At 37.5% G+C, this 19845-nt stretch overlaps 1 protein-coding gene across 2 annotated transcripts in view; it reads right to left on the bottom strand.

Moving 5' to 3' along the window:
- Positions 1 to 19845, bottom strand: part of Prkg1 (protein kinase cGMP-dependent 1) — a 1193620-nt gene that overhangs the window by 1094741 nt on the left and 79034 nt on the right. The window contains exon 1 of one of the 2 annotated variants that reach the window (XM_027949239.3): positions 13528 to 13889. The exons of the other annotated variant lie outside the window; for it this stretch is intronic. Within the exon in view, the coding sequence (XP_027805040.1) occupies positions 13528 to 13838 (311 nt within the window). The 5' untranslated portion in view covers positions 13839 to 13889. Of the gene's footprint in view, positions 1 to 13527; positions 13890 to 19845 lie in introns of those variants that run through there. 2 annotated transcript variants of the gene reach the window in all.

Raw genomic sequence — 19845 nt, 5'->3', positions numbered from 1 at the left:
ATTTTGTGGTGCTAAGGATCGAACCCAGTGCCTCACACATGCTAGGCAAGCGCTCTACCACTGAGCTACAGCCCCAGCCCGACTCAATTGATTTTTAAGAAAAAGTAATGAATGCATTAAGGCCACACAGAAAATGAAGAGGGCGTTGAACCAAGCCTGGGAACCTAGTGAATCTACAGTGCTGTCACTTAGGCACTATTGAACTTGGGTTATATTGCCTCATCTCTTTGTTATTTATTTTTCACATCTGCAAAATGGAGATGAGCTGTCCTCCTTTATTCACTCAGATATTTTGAGGTATAAATGAAATCATGCACATATTCATTTTTCTAACCAAAGAATACAATTTATCAAACTTCATTCTTATCATATGCCAAGGCTACAGCTGCATTGGTACTCAAGCCTTCCAGAAAAATAACCTCAGACACTCACAAAAGCATATGATTAGGTGAGGCAAAAGGTTTTTTAATATGATTGGGTATTCCCACGTTCCATCCTGAAGCGCTAAGAGATGATGCAAAAACAAAATCAACATTTACATTTTTCCTGTTTTATTTCAGTTAATGTTGAGGTAAGCACCTAATTAAAAGGTATTTTGCCATGAGTTTGATGGTCCCTGTCATCTCATATATTAAGATCTATGAGACTATTTGGATACTCAAATTTAGCAAGCTATTATCCTAAGCTTGACAGGATTTTGTTAGTGAGAGTTCTGGCTGTGTCTGAAAAAAAAAAAGAGAATTTGAAAAGATTCTCCTGTAACTATTTCCATTAGTTCCATGCTTGTATTTCAAAGCAATCAATTCCTTTACTTTTCAAGGTTAACCAATTTATATGGTTTTATGTTGCAGAGCTTGAGACTAGACATTTACTAGAGCTGGAATACAAGTGTTCTTCTTTGGATAGACACTTTACAATCACAGATCATTCAGTTGAGAAGGAACTTTTTAAGACTCTGCAATCCCAGAAGTGAGAAACTGAAATGGCTTCAGAGACCAGGCAGATAACACAAACAAGGGACATGAGCTAGATGAAGAGGGTATGGAGTGGTGGGGACTAGGATGAAACTGGGGACACTGGCATTTCACAAGCCCCACCCCACCCCAGAGTAATCAAATATAATTGCAAAAAAAAACTTTTATGGTCAAACCAAGTATGCCTATAAGCTCTATGGAACCCAGTGGCATAAATTTCCTACTTACAAATTTTTAAATTTAAAGGATGAAATATCATAGGAACAGGAACCTGAAGAGGCTTCATCTTGACAAAGAATTTGCTGTACACCAGCTGTGTTCCAGGCTCCAAGGATATAGCATGGAGCAATGGTAACATTGGCCTTGTTTTCATGGAATTCACCATCTTCTAGGGGAAGTAGATGTTAACTAAAAAATGATTAAAGTATAGAAATTTAAACCCAATGGACACACTGAAAGAAAAGCACACACCACTACAAACTCAAACACCAGGATCTGGGAACGTGAGCCCAAGCCAGGTGTACTGGGCCCAATGTGTGTGTGGGAAGTGCTTCAGAAAAGGCAGTATCTCCCATGTTGCTAATTTCTAGGAATAAAAAATTATTTGTGGGTGAGAAGAAACATTTACTATAGCACTGCCCTACAGTAAGTAGCTCCTCAATAAATATTTGGTAAATGATTGTACAAATAAACAGGTGTAAACCAATCCACAGAAACTTTTATTATTAGAATGAAGAATCAGGAGATATTTGAAAAACTTTCTAATAACATCCAATAAAGATGCTAATATTAGGGGAAAATAAATAAGAAAATGAACTACTGACAAAATGAAGGGCTTTTTCTATAAAATGGGAATTTGATTCAATACAAATAGAGGTTACTTAAAAGTTCTAAATTAAAAAAAAAAAACCACAAGTACAAGATGGAAAAAACTTTCTATGTATGAAACTGCAATAAAATGCTTTAGGAATGAGTAGTTGTATTGGATAACAATTTGAATATAGCAGATATACAGTATTATTGTAAGAATAACTATTGGAATACTAAAAGAAAATATCCCCATGGCTAACATGGGTACATAGGTAGATGGTATGTGAAAATTTTCTGAAGAATTATATAAAAGAAAAAAAAAACACAAGGAAATGTAAAATAGGATTTCTGCTTAAAAGTGAATTTTGCAACAAATATCTAAACAACATAGGATAAAAGAGAATGAACATGAGCTCAAGGTTCACAAAGATCTGCATTTGAACATTTCAGTCTACTGTTTTAATTTGGGCTAATTGTTTAACTTCTCTGTGCCTCATTTTATCCATCTGAAAAAAAAAGCGGGGGGATCATAATAGCACCAGATTACTATAATATTAAATGATATAGCTTGTATGCCATAGACCAAGACAAATAGCTTTAGTAATTATCACCATAAATAATAGACCAGTAAAACAAGGCTACAAAATAACTCTTACTGCTTTAACTTTGCAAAGAATTTCTTTAAAGAATTGAGAAATTATATTTTTGTTCAGAAAAGAAAAAAAAGATAAACAGGAAACAAAGAGCCTAGTTTGAACAAAAGAATTTTTAACAGGGTTCTTCCCATTAGTGATGATAAAGCAGTGGATTGGACGATTAATGGGAGTCAAGAAGGAAGGGAGAGAGAACCTGTCATCGATGATTTAAAAACTCACTAGCAAGAGTTCACCTAGATATTATTTAATAACCTCTAAGTCCACCTAGCAGAGAATCCCACTCTTGCCAAGACAAATAAATGTATACTTGAGTCATTTTCCATCCATCACCTTGACAGTAACCCTTAGGAATCCAGAAGATGGAGCACCTCTGTACTATGATAGATGATTTACATGGTGCAGGACTTCAGCGATGGCACCCAAAGACAAGACAAGCCACAGAAGAGAAAGGGTCAGCTGAAAAGGGTAGCCTCCTCTATGACAAGTGGTATCTTCGTTTTACAATTTAGAAGGAAGGTTCTACAATATTCAGTTTTATTCACCTCTCTGCACACCTTCACGATATTTTCACTGAAATATTCCAATATTAGTTCTTTCAATTTCTTCATTCATTGGGATATAGAAGGGTTATCCTGGATTGCTTCAAACGATCATAATTATGTTATAGATGGAATACAACTTTGGAGTAAATAATAGAATACTCCCCAAATATCAGAATTTTCTGAAATAATTTCTTATAATTATTCATAAATATGTAAACAAGTACCAAGCACACACAGTTCTCCATTCCTGGAAGTTTTTGCTTTAACTACTTTTATTTCAAAGAGCATGAATTATACTCTTTTGGCCATTGTCTAGCAAAAAAAAGAAACATTTTTAAGCAGACTTTTCCCACCAAAAGTCAAAAAAGAGGGGAAAATAAACATATTAGTGGCTAATCAAAGCAACAAAAAGGCAAAGACTGGATGAACTCATGAAATCCATAAATTGGTGGCCAATAGTTAATAAGATGATCCATTCACAGTGAGTTTGTTTCAGAATTACATCCATTCAGTTTTACCCACGCCAGTGCTGCATGAACAAGGAATCCTTTAGTTCTTCTTCATTTCTTTTTTTTTTCTATGTGAGAAGAGAGGTGTCCTACTAAGTTATGCTAAAACATCTGGAAGACAGAATCAGACAAATTATACTTTTTATGCCCTAGTTTCCTTTTATGATGAACAACAAAAAAAAACTGAAGTGATATTTGAGGACAAGAAAAATGAATATTTCCTGATCAAGGCTACAACTGTTTTAAAAAAAAGTCATAGCATAGTTTCTTTCACAATATTTCTAAAGCTCTTCAGATCTATAACAAGAAACATTGCTCATACAAATGTATGCTGGAATTCAGCACTCGACTTCTATAAAGCCAGGTATTAAGTGAATGACTAGAAACTTTGAACTTTTTTTTTTCTCATTTTTCACTGTACCATACACTCTGGCAGGGTGTTGGGGGATGTCTCTTTACAGTGCAGAGCTGGGAAATTCTATTAAAAACAATTCATTTGCTCAAAATAAAGAGGGACTATAATGAGTGGATCTTCCACACCAAAAAAAAAAAAAAAAAAGAAAAAAAAAAACTACTCTTACTTATCTAAGTATCTCTGTGCTTACTTTTACAAGCTTTGATATCCAGACAGTTCCAAAATAAGAGGGTAGTAGTTACCTAGAATGAAGACCATGATTCACATTTGCAGTAAGTTCCATGCTCCACTGTGCATGCTCTGTGCAACTTAGGGTTTATTCCTCTTCATATTTGCTTATTTTTCTCCTCACGCTGACAAAGCGAGCTGCCAGGGCTTAGCAAAATGGTACCTGTCACTTTCAGACGCTTAATATTCCTCTGTGTAAGATATGGTGACACCCTTCAACCAGCACAAGTCTAATCTAAGGCCATCTTCTCTTTCTCACCATAAAATAAAAACATGTGTGACTCAGACTCCCATGGTTTAGGCAAAGTATGTCTTCTGAAGGTGGCAGGGTGGTGTTGTGCTTCCTTTACAGAGAGCTTGCCAGCCACCTGCAGGTGCAATAGAGAATGACTGATCCACCCCACAGTCCATCCATAACAACAGCTCCAGAGGGGCAAAACTCAAGAATTCCAATTTTTCTCTCGTCATGGAAATCCTCTTTTCTTTCCCCTTAGTCCAGACTTAGAAGCACTGTCGAAACCATAATTTATTGATAAAGCTGGAACATTAGGATGATGTAGAGTTAAAAAAAAAAAAGGATGATTTTCCCTCACATTATCTCATTATGGCCTAGATCTAGTGAAATCTTGATATTACCATAATACAATTGTTTCATGAAACAGCAAAAGTATTTTTTACTTAACTAGGGTGTATCACTGACATTCAACACAATTAACCAAATGAAACTGACTGGATCATACTATAATTACTTCATGTTCAAAGAAGAAGTACAGTGCTACCTCTAAAGAGCAGGTATGGTCTAGAAGTGAGAAAAATGACACAGCTCATTAGAAGGTCAATAACATCAGGAGATCTGTCTTGGAAACATAATCCTGGAAAAATAATTTAAGCTATTTACTTGTGCTTTGGCTGGGCATTTTCCACCTTTATACAGAAATTAATGCAATTACATCTGTCTTACAGCAAATCTGATGAAGTTTAATTTGCATTTATGATCTTTACACAGACAAAAGTAATTAATATCATTGTATTTTTGATGCAGGCAAAAGTATTATTATATGTTGACACTAAATTGTCACTGACTTTTTTTTTCTGTACTAACTCCCATTCTTTCCTGTCTTAGGATAAATGAACCCAAAGAAATAGTTTCCCAGGATCCTACCTCCAGTTTTGCCCACCATTCTGATCTTAACTGCTAATGCATACTTAGTGAACACATGCTTTGGGTCATGTTTCTTTATTGTTGCTAATTCCTCTTATCCCTCCCCCTTAAGTCCAATAACTAAATGCACTATTCACATGCAAGTGTTTACTTCCCTTATGATTAACTTCCCTGTGTAATTAATGTCCCTAATCCCTGGGCAGCTTTATTACATCTCTTCTGCTTTAACATGCTATCTGTCAGCTGAATACATTTTCATATTTTAGAGGGAGGGAGAAAGAGACCAGTAGGTTCCTCCTTGCTGACTCTAAGAAGATGATTTTTACCAAAAAATATTTGCAATTATATTAGCTATTTTCATTACTTCCTTAAAGTGCTATGTTGGCTGATCCTCACCTGAGAAGATAATGATTAAATTACAAATGTAAATAGGCTCCTATCAAAGACCATTAGGAACACCTTGAGAGTTTCACAATGATGTAAGGGGAAAGAGGGCAAGAAGGAGACACACAGCTGGCTACAGGGGCAGCAGTGAGGTCTGACCACTGGAGCTAGGGCATCTTATCTCCCCCCAAGAGCCTTCCTCACAGAGACACACAAGGCCCCATCTCAGACCTCTCACCTGCCAGCAATGCCCAAATCTGTGCACTCAAACAAAACCATCTGGATAGGGGGCTGAGAGGTTGATGTGCTTGCTCTGCTTTCTCTGAAACCTCCTTGGAAAGTACTCCTCAGCCTGAGCTCAAGCTGTTTGCCTTAAAAGGATAAAATATCTGTAGGGGGAAAAAAATTGTAGCTGGCTGCAGAGGCATCACATACCAGAAGGAGAGGCGCTACAAGCCCAGTACTGCTCTTCCAAGAGGCTCTCATCAGTTTCGCCTTCGTCAACGTCACAATGCCCAAGCAGCAGCTGGGACCCAAGGAAACAGTCTTAGTGGCTAACAAGGCAGCTGTCCTAGTAAGAGTGGAAAACAAACTTGCAATGATGGCTGATCCTAAAGTGTGTCATATTTGAACTGTGGCCAGGACTCGTGGCTGGCAGGAAAGGGGAAACACACTTCCCGACTGAACAGAGCTGCTGCCACTTCAGTGTGTCCTGGGACTGGACCAGGTAACTCCAGAAATCACATGAGACTGACAGGTTCAGATGCTGTGCGAATCACAGCACCGGAGCTACCCAGTTCCACTGCAAGTCAGGGATTTGGGATGGCCAAAAGGGACCAAGGAAGGTGCTTCCTTGAAGACCAAAGACTGGGATTCCAGTAACCATTAGCAACCAAAGTTGAATAGGCTAACACTAAAGTGCTCAACCTTGAATGCATATTAGAATCACCTCAGGAGCTAAAATAATATACTTATACCTCAAGTCCACCCCAGAACAATGGAATCAGAGTCTCTGGAGGTGGTACCCCAGCAAAGATAATTTTTAAAGCTCCCTAGGTGATTCTAATATGTAGCTAGGGTTGAGAATGAATAGGCTAGGTAATGATAACTTACTTGGGAAAATAATAAAACACTAAATATGTACACCTGTAATTTGGCAAAGAATCCACTACTGTGTGCAAGCCCCCAGTGCTCAAAGGTTTTATTCAACAGAGACATTCATCTCTTTGGATGAGAAATTTGCCCTGGTCCTTTGCTTAATATCACACACAAATATACCGATATACACACACACCCTGTCATCTTCCAATCAGAGTGGTTCCAAAATTTTGTTGTACATTGGTGTAACCTTAGGAATCTTTAAGTGATGCTGATGCCTAGCTTTCACTCCCAGAAATTCTGATTTTAATTGGTCTGGGGTAAAACTTAGGCAATGGATATTTTTACAGATCCATCAGGTGATCCTAATGTGCAAACATGTCTGGGAACCAAAGTTCTATCTAACTCCTTCTACTCCTCCCAAAATTCTTCTGCTTTCTATTTAATTCTGAGTGAAAAGATAATCCCCTGAGAACAGCCTAGATGTTATTCTAGATGTTATTTCCTGAAATTGTCTAATCCTCACACCTTTTGGGAAGCAGGTAAGCATAGTGGTTAAGGAGAAAGGCTCTGGAGTTCAAGTTCAGGTTCAGCCTTGTAAAAGTATGCACTTTGGGCAAGCTGATTGGCTTCTCTGAGCCTCAGTATTCTGTTCCTTTTCTATAAAATGGGGATAATCTGGAATCTTTCTCACTGAGAATATAAAAGAGTTGAAAGAGATGATCCATGTTAGGCACTTGAGCAGTGCAAGTGCATGGCACAGCACATGCACTTCATAAATGTTAACCATTACGATGATGAAGGACACTGCAATTTTTGAGCCACTATTCAGAACAATGGTATGCTAACTTAGTGCCTTTATTCCATTCCTCTGAAACGTGCACTGCACAAATACCACCAAGTTCTTGCTGATGTCAGATTAAGAGATATTTCCTAGGGACCATGTAAAGCTTTCGAAACAAGTATGGATCTAAAGGGAAACATCCTCATGATTTTCTGCAAGTAACTCAGTATGGCTCCCCAAGAAGGCGAACTTTCAATATACTCCAATAGCTGCCTTTATCCACAGAGTACTTGCAAATTCTGTTCCAGTTTGGGGGCATATTTACTCGCTTACAGAGCCCATCACTGCTTTCCAAATTCCTTGCAAATATGGCGAAAAGCTTTAACAACAGTCACCTTGTTTTGCCCTTTCCTGTACCCCCCCCACACACATCTCTTCTTCCCAATTTACTCTCCTGCTTTTTTCATATTAATAACTATGATTATAAAATCCACTCAGAAACTAGATACTTTGGGGAGTGTACTATTAGTCCCACCTTGTGCTAAACATCTGCTTTGTGTAGCTGCAGCTTTTGTGGTATTGTTTATATTTACATGACAGTTTTGGAGAGAGAACATTCCTCCGCTCTTACAAACAAAATTATACTTAGAGAGTTCAAACAGGCTGCACATACTTAACTTCTCAGAAAATAAATCCTGAGGAGATGGTGAGGAACGCAGTCATTACAGGAGATGGTGAGAGGGAATGAGACTGGTGTCAGAAGGCTGGGTGTGAGGGAGTAGAGGGGGAAGCAGAGAGGGGCTGTCAGAGTAGGGGTGGCAAACACCACCAGCTCAACAATTCAGATTAGGATCGAAATGCCACAGATGTGATTGCATAATAAGCTGTTGAGCATGCTGGTAAATGCTGCTTTCAGCATGTGCTTATTTGTCACATTGTCTTGCATTCTCCGAGCTCAGGAGGTTTAAGTCAGAGGGTCTGGAATGCTAGCAATAGGTCCAGTTCCTTGGGATGGGTAGCAGCACCTATGGTAGAGATGGCAGAAAGAGCAGCAGCCTAGTGTTCGAATATGGTTGCTAGGATACCATGGAGACCCTCCATTGCTAGGCAGACAGAGGGAAAAAAATGTGTCCATATGCCTTCTAACCTGCAAACAGCAACAATAGGAACATCGGCCTGTCTTCCACCCATTCCCGTTAGGAATCCAAACCCAACTCTTTAGTGAAATAACAAGTAGCAGGAGCTTGCAAATGTGGCCCAGTAGTGCAGAGAGGCTGGTCATTTATATTCTCAGGCAGTCTTTAGAGCTACTCTATTTAAGGGCTTGTCAGTATTTTCATTATAAACCCCGTTTTAGGGTCACACAACCTGACTGCTTCAAAACACCCAAATAGGATTTTAGCAACCTGGTATCGTACATTATTATAAAAATTTCTGTGACTTCAATTTTACTTCACAGACTGTAATGTCAAATTAATGATCAAACTTAAATTGGAAGGTATTATAATAACATTAGGTCAGAATTTAACTCCTCCACAAAAACAGGAAAGATCAATCTCAAAAACCAACTTCAGGTTCAATTCTCATCTATGTCCAGTTTGCCTAGGTAGGTGAGGAATCCACAGTGCTAGTTTGTGGCACATAATTAGAGGATTTTCAATGGGAACATTCTGAAGTGAGTGGAAAAGAAAATATGGTTTCTTTAAGAGTGAAACTTAGTTTCTTTAAAGGTTCTAATCATCTGCTGCTTGCTTAAATTAAATATTCTTACCCAGTTACTATAGTTATATGACTATTATCAGTACTGTGCTGATGGGATTCTGAGATTCAGAGCTTACTCGTGGATAACAATCAGTTCTGGTACAAATCATACACACAAATGATTTGTGATTATTCTAAAAACAAACAGAAATGCCCTTTTATCTACTTTATAAAATTATAGAAACCAAATTTCTCCTTCTCTCTGGCCTAAACTTGCGATTTCTCAATTCCTTTTATGTTGTTCTACTATAGCTATTAGTTTCTGTCTTTGCCTAAAAATGCCATTTCCTTGCTATGGCTTAAAACTATTATCTCCCCCAAACTACACCTCCTCCCCAACCTGCCTCATCTCATTAGCAAGCGCCTACATCAAGGCCATTTTCAAGTACTTCTTTAAAAACTTGAACCTCTACAAGAGTTTCTGATAGCACAGAATTTAATGGATCTACATATTTTACCAACTGTCTTAGTTATCTCCCCTGCAACTTACCTTATTCAATTTTCTAAAATATTTACTTGTACAGTCTTGTTAACGCCTTGTTAACCCCTCAATGGCAGGATGGTATGTATCTCTCATCTCTAATCCTTGCAATATTTTTATATGGCAGATGTCCATAAAAATATTAAACTGATCTGTAGGGAATATTTGGAATTTAATTCCTACCTTTAAAGAAATTTAGGTTTTAATATTATCCCATCTACAATTGTACTAGAATTCTAAAATTCTCTTGACTTCCTAGAGAATTGAAGACGTAGCCTCGAGGAAGATTTATTTCTCTTGACATATATTAGTGTCAAAGTTTAGAATATCAGATAAGATTGTTTTAAAAATTAATGCCTCAAAAATAAAAAAAATATATATATTTTTTCATCCTCCATTCTTCCCATGTACTTTATAATTACAAAGTGAAACAGGACAAAACATGCCATCATGCTCTGAAATACAGCTACCTCTGGGGTGAAAGGAAAGAGCTTTACAAAAATCCAGAGATGTTAACAAGTTATGATAGGAACACAAGTCTATACAGTCCCATTGAAATTACATGGAAGTCTATGACAGCAAAATGGAAAAGATTTGGGAACACTCTCAACAGGTAAAGGATTTTGAACAAATATATCAGATGCTAATCTAGTCCAGGGTCCATTTTTCAGGACTGAAATATCATGAAATAAAATTGCTTTAGAAGTGGGTAAGAAACAACCAGTTATCTGATCTAATAGAATGGATGGTTGGGTTTTGTTGTTATTTTTTCAATTTTTAAGGGTTTAATTGACTTGGTTTATTTAACAATATGAAATCTAGTAGCTTACATTCTCAAGTAGCTATTTGGTGGCAATGGAGTATAGATTCCAACTTTCTCCATCAGTTCTTTGCTCCACATTCATAACCTAAGAAGGGCTTAAGGGTTTTATCTACAGAGGTTGTGAAAGAGATACACAGAAACACTCCACCAGCTCTCAAATGCAGCAGGAGTGCCCTGGCTCTGTGCTAAATATGACAGAGCCTTCTTTCCAATCCCACTTTAAAGGGAAAATTCCAAATCAAGACTCTTGAATGTTAAGAAGATTAAAGCTATGAAGTTACATTTTATACTACTTTTCAAATGACCAAAAATCACTAAGAAGACAAGAATCTTTTTAAAACATTATAATCCTCAAAAGACAACTTCAGTAAGCAAATACTAAACAAATGTATTTGCGTACATTGGATAATTGAATGGAACATTATCTGGGCGGTTAACTACCTCTAAAAGGACAACCAAAAAACAATATGAGCATGAAGTTAAAATCAATTTTAGCGCATTTGGATGGTTTTGTTTTAATTAGAACTCACAATAACCTATATACAATTTTAAGAAAGATAACCAAATATAAGTTTCACTACAGATTAAATATAAAGACATAACACTTGTTGCCAATAAGTCTATATGATCAAATTATTCAAATGAAATAAATTGAAATGCAAACTAGTCTTCCTCAGATTGGCAAGTTTTCTGAATTCCCTGTGGAGCTATCTTCTACAATTGTTCCAATAGTGAAAGATAATAGTCATTCTACATACAATATGTTTCTTTTTTTCCCTAAGAAAGGTACACTCAACCACTCAAGCCAATTTTATTCTCATTTTCTTTATGTAAGTGTGAAAAAAGAACAGATGTTTTTCCAAAATTATTTAAGCTTGGAAGACATTCTATCATTTTCTTCAATATAATCCTTCAAGAATCACAAAAACCACCATGGCAATACCTTACCAACTGAGTTCTTTAAAGAGCAAGTTATTAAATAAATATCAGAATGCATAGCATTGTTCAAAAGATAAAATGTTTATTATAATGGAATTTTATGAATTACTTGCCACAGTAATTTCATTTTCTATAAGACTTGAAAAAAAATCTAGTTATTCTACATGTCAAGCACTAAGAGGATTCTAAAACTTACCACATTCTACAGTTCATTCCCTGCTGCCTACATTTCATTAGATCTTCTCTGATAGAATGTTTAACTGGAGTTATCAGCTAGCTTGATCATGCTTCATTATAAAACCTATTAAAATGGTCTTTCTTTAAAAGCAGAGCTTGCTCTATGTTACTCCAAAGTCTTGCAGATACTAAAATGAGATGCTATAGAATGCTTACAGATGCAAAGACCTGTCTTTGAGTTATATTTTCATTATGCAAAACCTGGCCCAGGAGAGATGGCCATGTACCTCATTAGCTAAAACAGGCAAGCATGTCGGGACTGCAAATTAATTTACCAGAGAAAGTTGCAGTGAAGTCAGATCACTCAGGTTTCTAAGACAGGTCTAATTCTACTGAACTATTATTGCAACTTGGTAAGCTTAGAATCTCAGAAATATTTATCCTTGTGGTTTATTCTCCACTCCTTCGCAGAATACAAACTCCTCCTTAAGCTAAAACTACGTGAAGAATTGCAAATGTTCCATGGGAACCAAGATAGGTACAACTCTAAAGTTTCCAAAAGTATGATCAGTACCTACTCTTGACCCACCCCCATCCAATACATACAAATGGAGATAATAAAGTATTCACTCTTTCTCCTTATATTAATTCTTATGTTTATGAAGTAAAGGGTTCCAAGAGACCTTATATTATTATTACGTAACATATGTCATCCAGCCAATGTGATGTAGTTAAGAGTAGAGCAGCAAAATCCTTTGTTTTATCAATTATGTCATTATCTATCAATTAAAATACAATTTATTTTGGTGCTCTTACTCATTCTCAGTTTATCTCATGCTCTTGCTGCTTATTTTCCAAATGGACTCTGAGTTGAGTGTTGTGTAACAAGTTTCACTGAATTGTCTCATCCAAGTTATGAAGCCCACTGGCATTAGAAGTACAGGGTTCTCTAAAATGCTAGAACAATACTAGAGTGGTTTCATTAGAAGCCAGGAGTAAGTCAGAGTATGTGTCCACACTGTAAATAAAGATAAAGATAAGTCCACTTATCTGTTTTGGACCCTGGAAACATACAACCCTCTTGGGAGATGGATCTGTTCATTAGTAATCATTAAAATTCCTTCAGGAAAATAAGCAATATTCCCCCTCAGATGTTATAAAACAGAATATTTTTAAAGAATCAACAGACTAGTCTTCCATTTATGGATTGTAAATGTCATCCAATTCAGGAAATCAAAAAGTCTTCCCTCTTATATGCATATTTACGTATTTTTGCACTTTGGGGATGATAGAACATCAGGTTTGAAGGGTACCAGCGTGAAGTACCAGCATGTAGAGAAATCCAGGAGAGCCACGAGAGCACGGAAAGTAAGGGTGATATCAGACGCATTTCATTTCAAGTCTGATGAGCCTGCATTTAGGATTTTCAGGCTGGGCAGGTTTGCCAGGGCTTTGGGGAATGGGGGGGTTTATTCCTCACTCACACACATGGTGGGACACACACCTGGGGCGCGTTCAAACTCTAGGTACAGTAGGTGGCATATCAATGTATATTTTTAAAATACCTTGGCATTTGACAAAGGCATGAAGGCAACGTATGTGCAGTGAGTCTGGCTTTGAGAAACGTGCACAACCCCGCAAGAAGTGCCCGTGAAAATGAAACATTTCTGAGGATGAGGACAGACAAGGCAAGCCGGAGGGGCGGGGGCTGACAGACAATACAGAGACCCGCAGCTCCCCACCGCCAGGGTGCCACATGGACCCGGTGCGTAACCCCTGCTTACTGTGGGCTCTTGGGGTAGAAGGGCAGGGTCACATGGCTGAGATCCTGGATGTCGAAGGCGGTGGGCTCCGCGGAAATCGCCTGTCGCTTGGTGCGCGGCTCACCCTGCAAGGTGTTAGCGCTCTGCTTCTGCGCCTGCTGGGTGGCCGGTCGGATCACCGAGCGGTACTTGTCCAGCTCGTTCTGCAGCTTCTGGATCAGTTCGTCCTTCTGATCCAACTCCAGCTCCAGCTCGTCGATGAGAGCATCCCGCTGCCTCAGCTCCTCGATCTTCTCCTGGAGCGCATACTGTAAATCCCGTAGGGTGCCCATACTCCTCCGGGCTGCCGGGTGCTCCTTCCTGCCTCTGCTCCGCGTCTTGGGGCTTCCTCCCCTCTCTGATCAACTTTCCCCAAAGTCGCCGCTGCCTCCCGAGAGCAAAAGCTTCCTAGTTGAGACCAAAGCCAACCCTGGCTTCTGAGCATGCCCAGTCCGCCGGCTCCAGCCACCGAGAGTTTCTGTGTGCAGATTCCACTTCTCTGGGCTTACCAAGAGGCTCAGTGTGGAGATGAGCAAGACAGCAGGTCCAACCTGGGATTCAACCTGAAACGCGGTGGGCGCTGTAGCGTGGGGGAGAAAAGCCCCCGGAGGCGCGGTGGCCCGGGAGTGGGAGGAGGGGACTTAAATGGGGACCTCTAGAGGCAGCAGCAGATGATCCCGGGTCACTAGTACCGGGCGCCAAAGGAAGCCGGCGGCGGCGTGTGTAGGGAGCTTGATAAAGCTTTGGGGCGCGCTAGGGGGTGTGCAGGCGGAGCGAGGCGGGAGCATCACTTTGCGGGTGGAGAGGTAGGAGGGAGCGGACAGAAGGACCCGGAGCAAACTGGGGAGGCGTCAGAGGGTTCCAGAGCGTACCGGCTGGTGGATCCTAGACCAGGATCCTGACCACCCTGGAGGGCGGGGTGAACTACGCATCCTACAAGCTCGGAGTTCTCCGAGGTGTTTTGACCCTCAGCCTCCCAAAGAAAAGCTCCGGAGTGATGTGACTCTGAGCTCTCCCTCTATCACGCCTCCTTTCCCACAGGGAGCTCCTCACACAGGTGGCTAAGGCTTGCAGAGAAACTTGCCTCTTAGGATATGAGAGCGATGCCTGGGAGGGATTCCCCCTTACATCCTCTGGGGAAGAGGGTGGAGGAAAGGTTCCGAACCCTCATCTCCATCCCACAGGCATTGCTACTATGCCTGCTCTTCCTGCTAATTTTCTCCTTTCTTCACCTTCGGAACTCAGATCAATGAACTCTTCTTAGTGCAAAGGCCAAAACGGATTTGGGCCCTAGAAGACTACTCAGCCTGTCCTTTATCCCATCCTCTTGAGACAGTGTCCACAGGGGAGTTCACTGATGGACCCCTGCTTCTTCCATTTGCTGGTTTGGGTCGAGAATGGGTAGCGGCGTAAAATTATTTTCAAGTTCCAAAAAGTACATCCTGAAACTGAATCATATCTTTTAAAATATTGCCGCGGTAACAACCAGGCTGTTAGAAATCTTTCTTTCCACTTGGATGACAACGTAGGAATTTTGACACAACTTTGAAGAAGACGGAAAATAGTAAAAATGAGGGGTAATTACAGGGTCTACAGGATACTGTACAGTGTACCAGTATATATTCCAGTATATATACCAGTATATATATACACTAGTATATATTCGTGAATCTACCTCTCTCCTACTCACACCTCCTTCCCTACCCACTCAATACTTCCTAAAATGATGACAGTTGGATCGCGTCCGTTCTGTCCAAGGGTTATTCTTCCAACATCATAGGAACACGTTTAGAATTCCCAAAGTATTTGCCTAATATTTGCCTAAGTTCCTAATATTTACCTAAATCTTCATCAACTCATCCAATTTTATAGCTTCTTAAATAAAAGCTTTTAAACTACTATTCCTGGGCACTCAATACTTTATCATCCTCAATATTCAATCTGTCCATTCTTTAACACTAAAACAAACTAGATAAATTATAAATTTAAAAATGAGTTGCAATGCAGAACTATTTACTAGAACTGAAAGTTAGCCAAGATTACTTGCTCAAACTTGCTCACTTTTGCCTTCAAGATGCAATTCTGGATCTGAAGGAAAAAGAAGAGAAAGAAACAAAGAAAAAAACCGCTAGTCACTGGCATATTAACAAGGTTTTTGATTTAAAGTATACTTGTTTGTAATTAGAGGTGTAAATGACAAAGGATATACAATCCTAAGCATTCTTCCACAGAGATTATGATCTAATTCTCTTAGTGTTGATGACATAAGACATTTAATTTGTCTGCTTTCCAACACAAATATTTTGGAAGTGCATTTATTTCAGAATGTAATATATAAAGTGGATAATTCCCGAAACATTTTCATTTGTAATGAATACCTTACAAATACCAGTAAATAATAGTTCTGAATTATTGTTGTCTTAATTAAAAGTGAACTAAGCAGAAGTACTGTGACTTTTTGGAACTGACTATATTTTGAAAGTGCTTCTGTGAAAATTTCCTTCTCCCAGGCAAAAGTCCAATTTTTTATCTTATTTTAACCTGTGGGAATTTTTTACTTCCTGGGAAAATGTTTAATACCAAATGACATTTCCTTATAGATCTATAATTAGGGTCCATGAGGCCAAGAGTTTATATCTAAAAATATATTAGGAACAATTGATAAGGGACATCATCAATCAATTGCTAAGCAAGGCTTTGTTTTCAGAGTTCACTGAGGCTTAAATGAGGTTATTTAATGTCTGTGAGCAGAACAAAGTAGAGAAGATTCATCCTCATTTGTACACATTTTGACCCCAAAGATTAAAAAAACTTCAGAGATTTTAATCAAAAGTGAGCTTTTAACATTGAATCATGTAAATACTTTCACTATTTAGTATAATTATACACAACTATAGGATGTATACATGCTGCACTGTCATTTTAAATACAATTTTTATGATACAAAATATGTTCCCTAATGATGTTCATCTCATTCCTTGTATACAACCAGAGATATAAAAAATGTGCTCTATATATGTAATATGAATTGCAGTTCATTCTGCTATCATATATAAATAAATTAGAATTAAAATTTAAAAAAATATGTTCCACAATGAATCTAATACTGAGAATCAGAACTGTCATAAAAAATAAAGAAATTAAATGACTGAAAAGATGCAACACTTACAAATGACTTACACTTTAAAAAGGTGTTCAAGATATAGAATATATTGTTCAAGATATAGTATAGAACAATATATCATGTTAGCCTATAATATGAAAAACAATTTGATTTTCCCTTAAAAGCTTTCTAATTATACAAAATTCAGAATTTGCAGTTTTTCTCTTGCTTTTTTTTTTTTTTTTTCTTTTTTGTACTGGGGATCACCTCAGGGGCACTCAACCACTGAGCCACATCCCCAGCCCTATTTTTGTATTTTATTTAGAGACAGGGTCTTACTGAGTTTATTTAGAGACTGCTCTCACTTAGTGCCTTGTCATTGCTGAAGCTGGCTTTGAATTTAGGATCCTCTTGCCTCAGCCTCCTGAGTCACTGGAATTACAAGCATGTACCACCGCACCTGGCTCTTTCATTATTAAAAATCAACATTTTTTTTCAATCATGGTTTTAACAGGTTTTTAAGATTTTAAGGGACCATATTTCTATCAGTCAAACATTTGAGTGATTCTAACATTTGTAAATTTAACTGGTTAAAATAAAAAACCAAAGGTCAAACACAAATCTACTTTCTTCTCAGTAGGAGGTGACTATCACAAATCTAGAGTGGAGTGTAATACATGATTGATTTCCTCCTCCCCTCACTGTCTAGAGAGGATGAAACCTTGATGTTTAAAACAATGCCATTTTGAAAGATCTAAGTTCATATTCTGGAATCTCTCAGTTAAATCACAATCTGCTTTTAACAATCTCCCTTTGCCATAGCTTTAATAGAAGCAAAGTTCTGCTGATACCAGGCCAAACTGTGGCATATTAAACTCCAATATGCTCTTAAGTTTTGCAACCAATCCTCATGATTAAGAATAAATATTGCCATGCCTTTCTAAATGGAATCTCAGGATCATTTCATGAGATATTCAATAAAGTAGTTATTTGAAGAAATGAAGTGTGTTAGCATCCTTCACGAACAACATAATTAACCTAAAGAGAACACTGGTAATTTCACTATCCACTTGTCCATTCAACTGAGGCTTCATTTCCTAGAAGAGTCCTAAGTTTGAAACTTTCTCTTGCCATTTTATGTATATATCTTGAACAGGTAAAATAAATAAATAAATAAAAATACAGCTGAACGTTTTAGATGATGGAAGCCAAACTTTGCAGAAAATTGCTAAAACAAACAAGTACTTCTAAGACTTTAGATATGAAGGTTACTAGTACTGCCACAACATACTGGCTTGGACCAAGTTGCTAATAATAATCAAGACCACAATAAAACTAAAAAACTTCTTGGCATTTTTAATGCAAAATAGGCACGTTTGTACAACCCAACAAGTTGGATATTATTATTATTATTATTATTATTATTTATATTTGAGAAAACAGAGGTACAGAATCACCTGCTTAATGAATGGCAAAGACTTAATTTGACTCTTGACCATTCAATATAGAACTCAATCCTCTATCCCTCAATGCCTTAGAAGGACTTCTGAGTGTTACTACTGTCTTGGTTCTGGATCCAGAGAGATAAAAGGGTTCTTAATATTAACTAGCTTGACTTTAGAGTTGTGAAAGTAGAAAGAGGAGAAATTTAGAAAATCCTAAAGTGCAAGAACAAGATGTTTTTCAAAGTACCTTTCCCCAAAACAGTCTTCATTCCACCACTATTTTATCTTTGTTGAGGGTAACCAACTTGTACCCATTTTCCTCTTACTGACCTGGTTTTAATACAAAAATTGCTTGGGATTGTCCCAGTTTTAAAACTAAAAACCCTAAGTACTTCTCAGTCCTGAGCAAACTAAGATAGTTGGTCATCCTATTTAATTAAGGATTACTGAGCCTCTTCTTTTTATAAATATTTTCAACTTTTGCTTTCAAATTTAACAATAAAGAGCAATAATGATAATATCCATGATTTTAGGTACATTATGAACTTACCTACATATTTTTATGTGAATATATTTTAGAAAAGCAATTATCCTATTTCAATGTATAATAATATACCACAGAAATTATCTTTGGACTGTAAAGGGGAATGAGTCAGACAGTAGAACTGTAATTACACTTTGATGAATTAGACAAAGATTCAAGGCTCTCTTTTTAGTTTATTGTTTTTATAGAAACAAACTTCGGTTGGTTTCCTATGAATTAAGCACAGTGATTTAACCATCCAGTATTCTATTAAATTCTGTAGAAAGAGATGATTCTTATGATTGCTTGGGAGAGGTAGATTTGGTCATAAGGAATATATCTAAATGGATGTAAATCAAAATTCTAATGGTTGGCCTCTTTTGAAGTCATACTACTACACATAGTAAGTGCTGCACAGAAAAGAAAAAAAAATCATTAATGATGAAAAACTTACTACAGAGACTCGGAAAGTAATAGTGCACTGTAAGTAATTGCTAATGGGCTTAGCATTTAATACCGAATTAGTGTCATGCCTAATATTAGTTGAAATGAATTCCTATGTTCTACTGCTTAAAATGATGGTAATTACTGAACCTTAGCCTAAACTAGTCCTCATGAAAATCCATGCACTGTCTAAAAAAAAAGTGAATACTTCTTTCTACTCATTTGTAAATAGCCCATTTCCTAGGATCTGAAGGAAGAAAAGGTTTGTTTTTGTTTGGGTACTATGGATGAACCCAGGGGCACTTAACCACTGAGCCACATCCGCAGCGTTTTTATTTTTTATTCTGAAACAAGATCTCACTAAGTTCACTGGGACCTTGCTAAATTGCTGAGACTTGCCTTGAACTTGCAACCCTCCTGGCTCAGCCTCCTGAGCCATTGGGATTATAGGCATGCATCACTGCACCCTGCACAAAAGTATTCAAAGAAGAAAAATATCAGATTTCCTGTTTTTTAATGAATGTTATATTTTTAAATGCATAATATTTAATTTAAAATGCCTTAGTTACAAAATTATTTTACTGCATTTAAGTGCAAAAAAATACATAAAAGCGTGCAACATCATAACATCTCCCATATATGATTAATAAATTACAATTTGTCATTTCCATTTCAGTGATTCTTCTGTTATATTAAATCCACATCATTTACTAAGTAAGCATTAGTATTTTTCACAAAATATTCAAACACATTTGCAAAAGTAAATTTGCTTTTGAAAACAGATT

The sequence above is a fragment of the Marmota flaviventris genome, chromosome 4, assembly GCF_047511675.1.
Source record: "Marmota flaviventris isolate mMarFla1 chromosome 4, mMarFla1.hap1, whole genome shotgun sequence".
NCBI classification, from domain to species: domain Eukaryota; kingdom Metazoa; phylum Chordata; class Mammalia; order Rodentia; family Sciuridae; genus Marmota; species Marmota flaviventris.
This window is presented reverse-complemented; position numbering and strand designations above follow the sequence as displayed.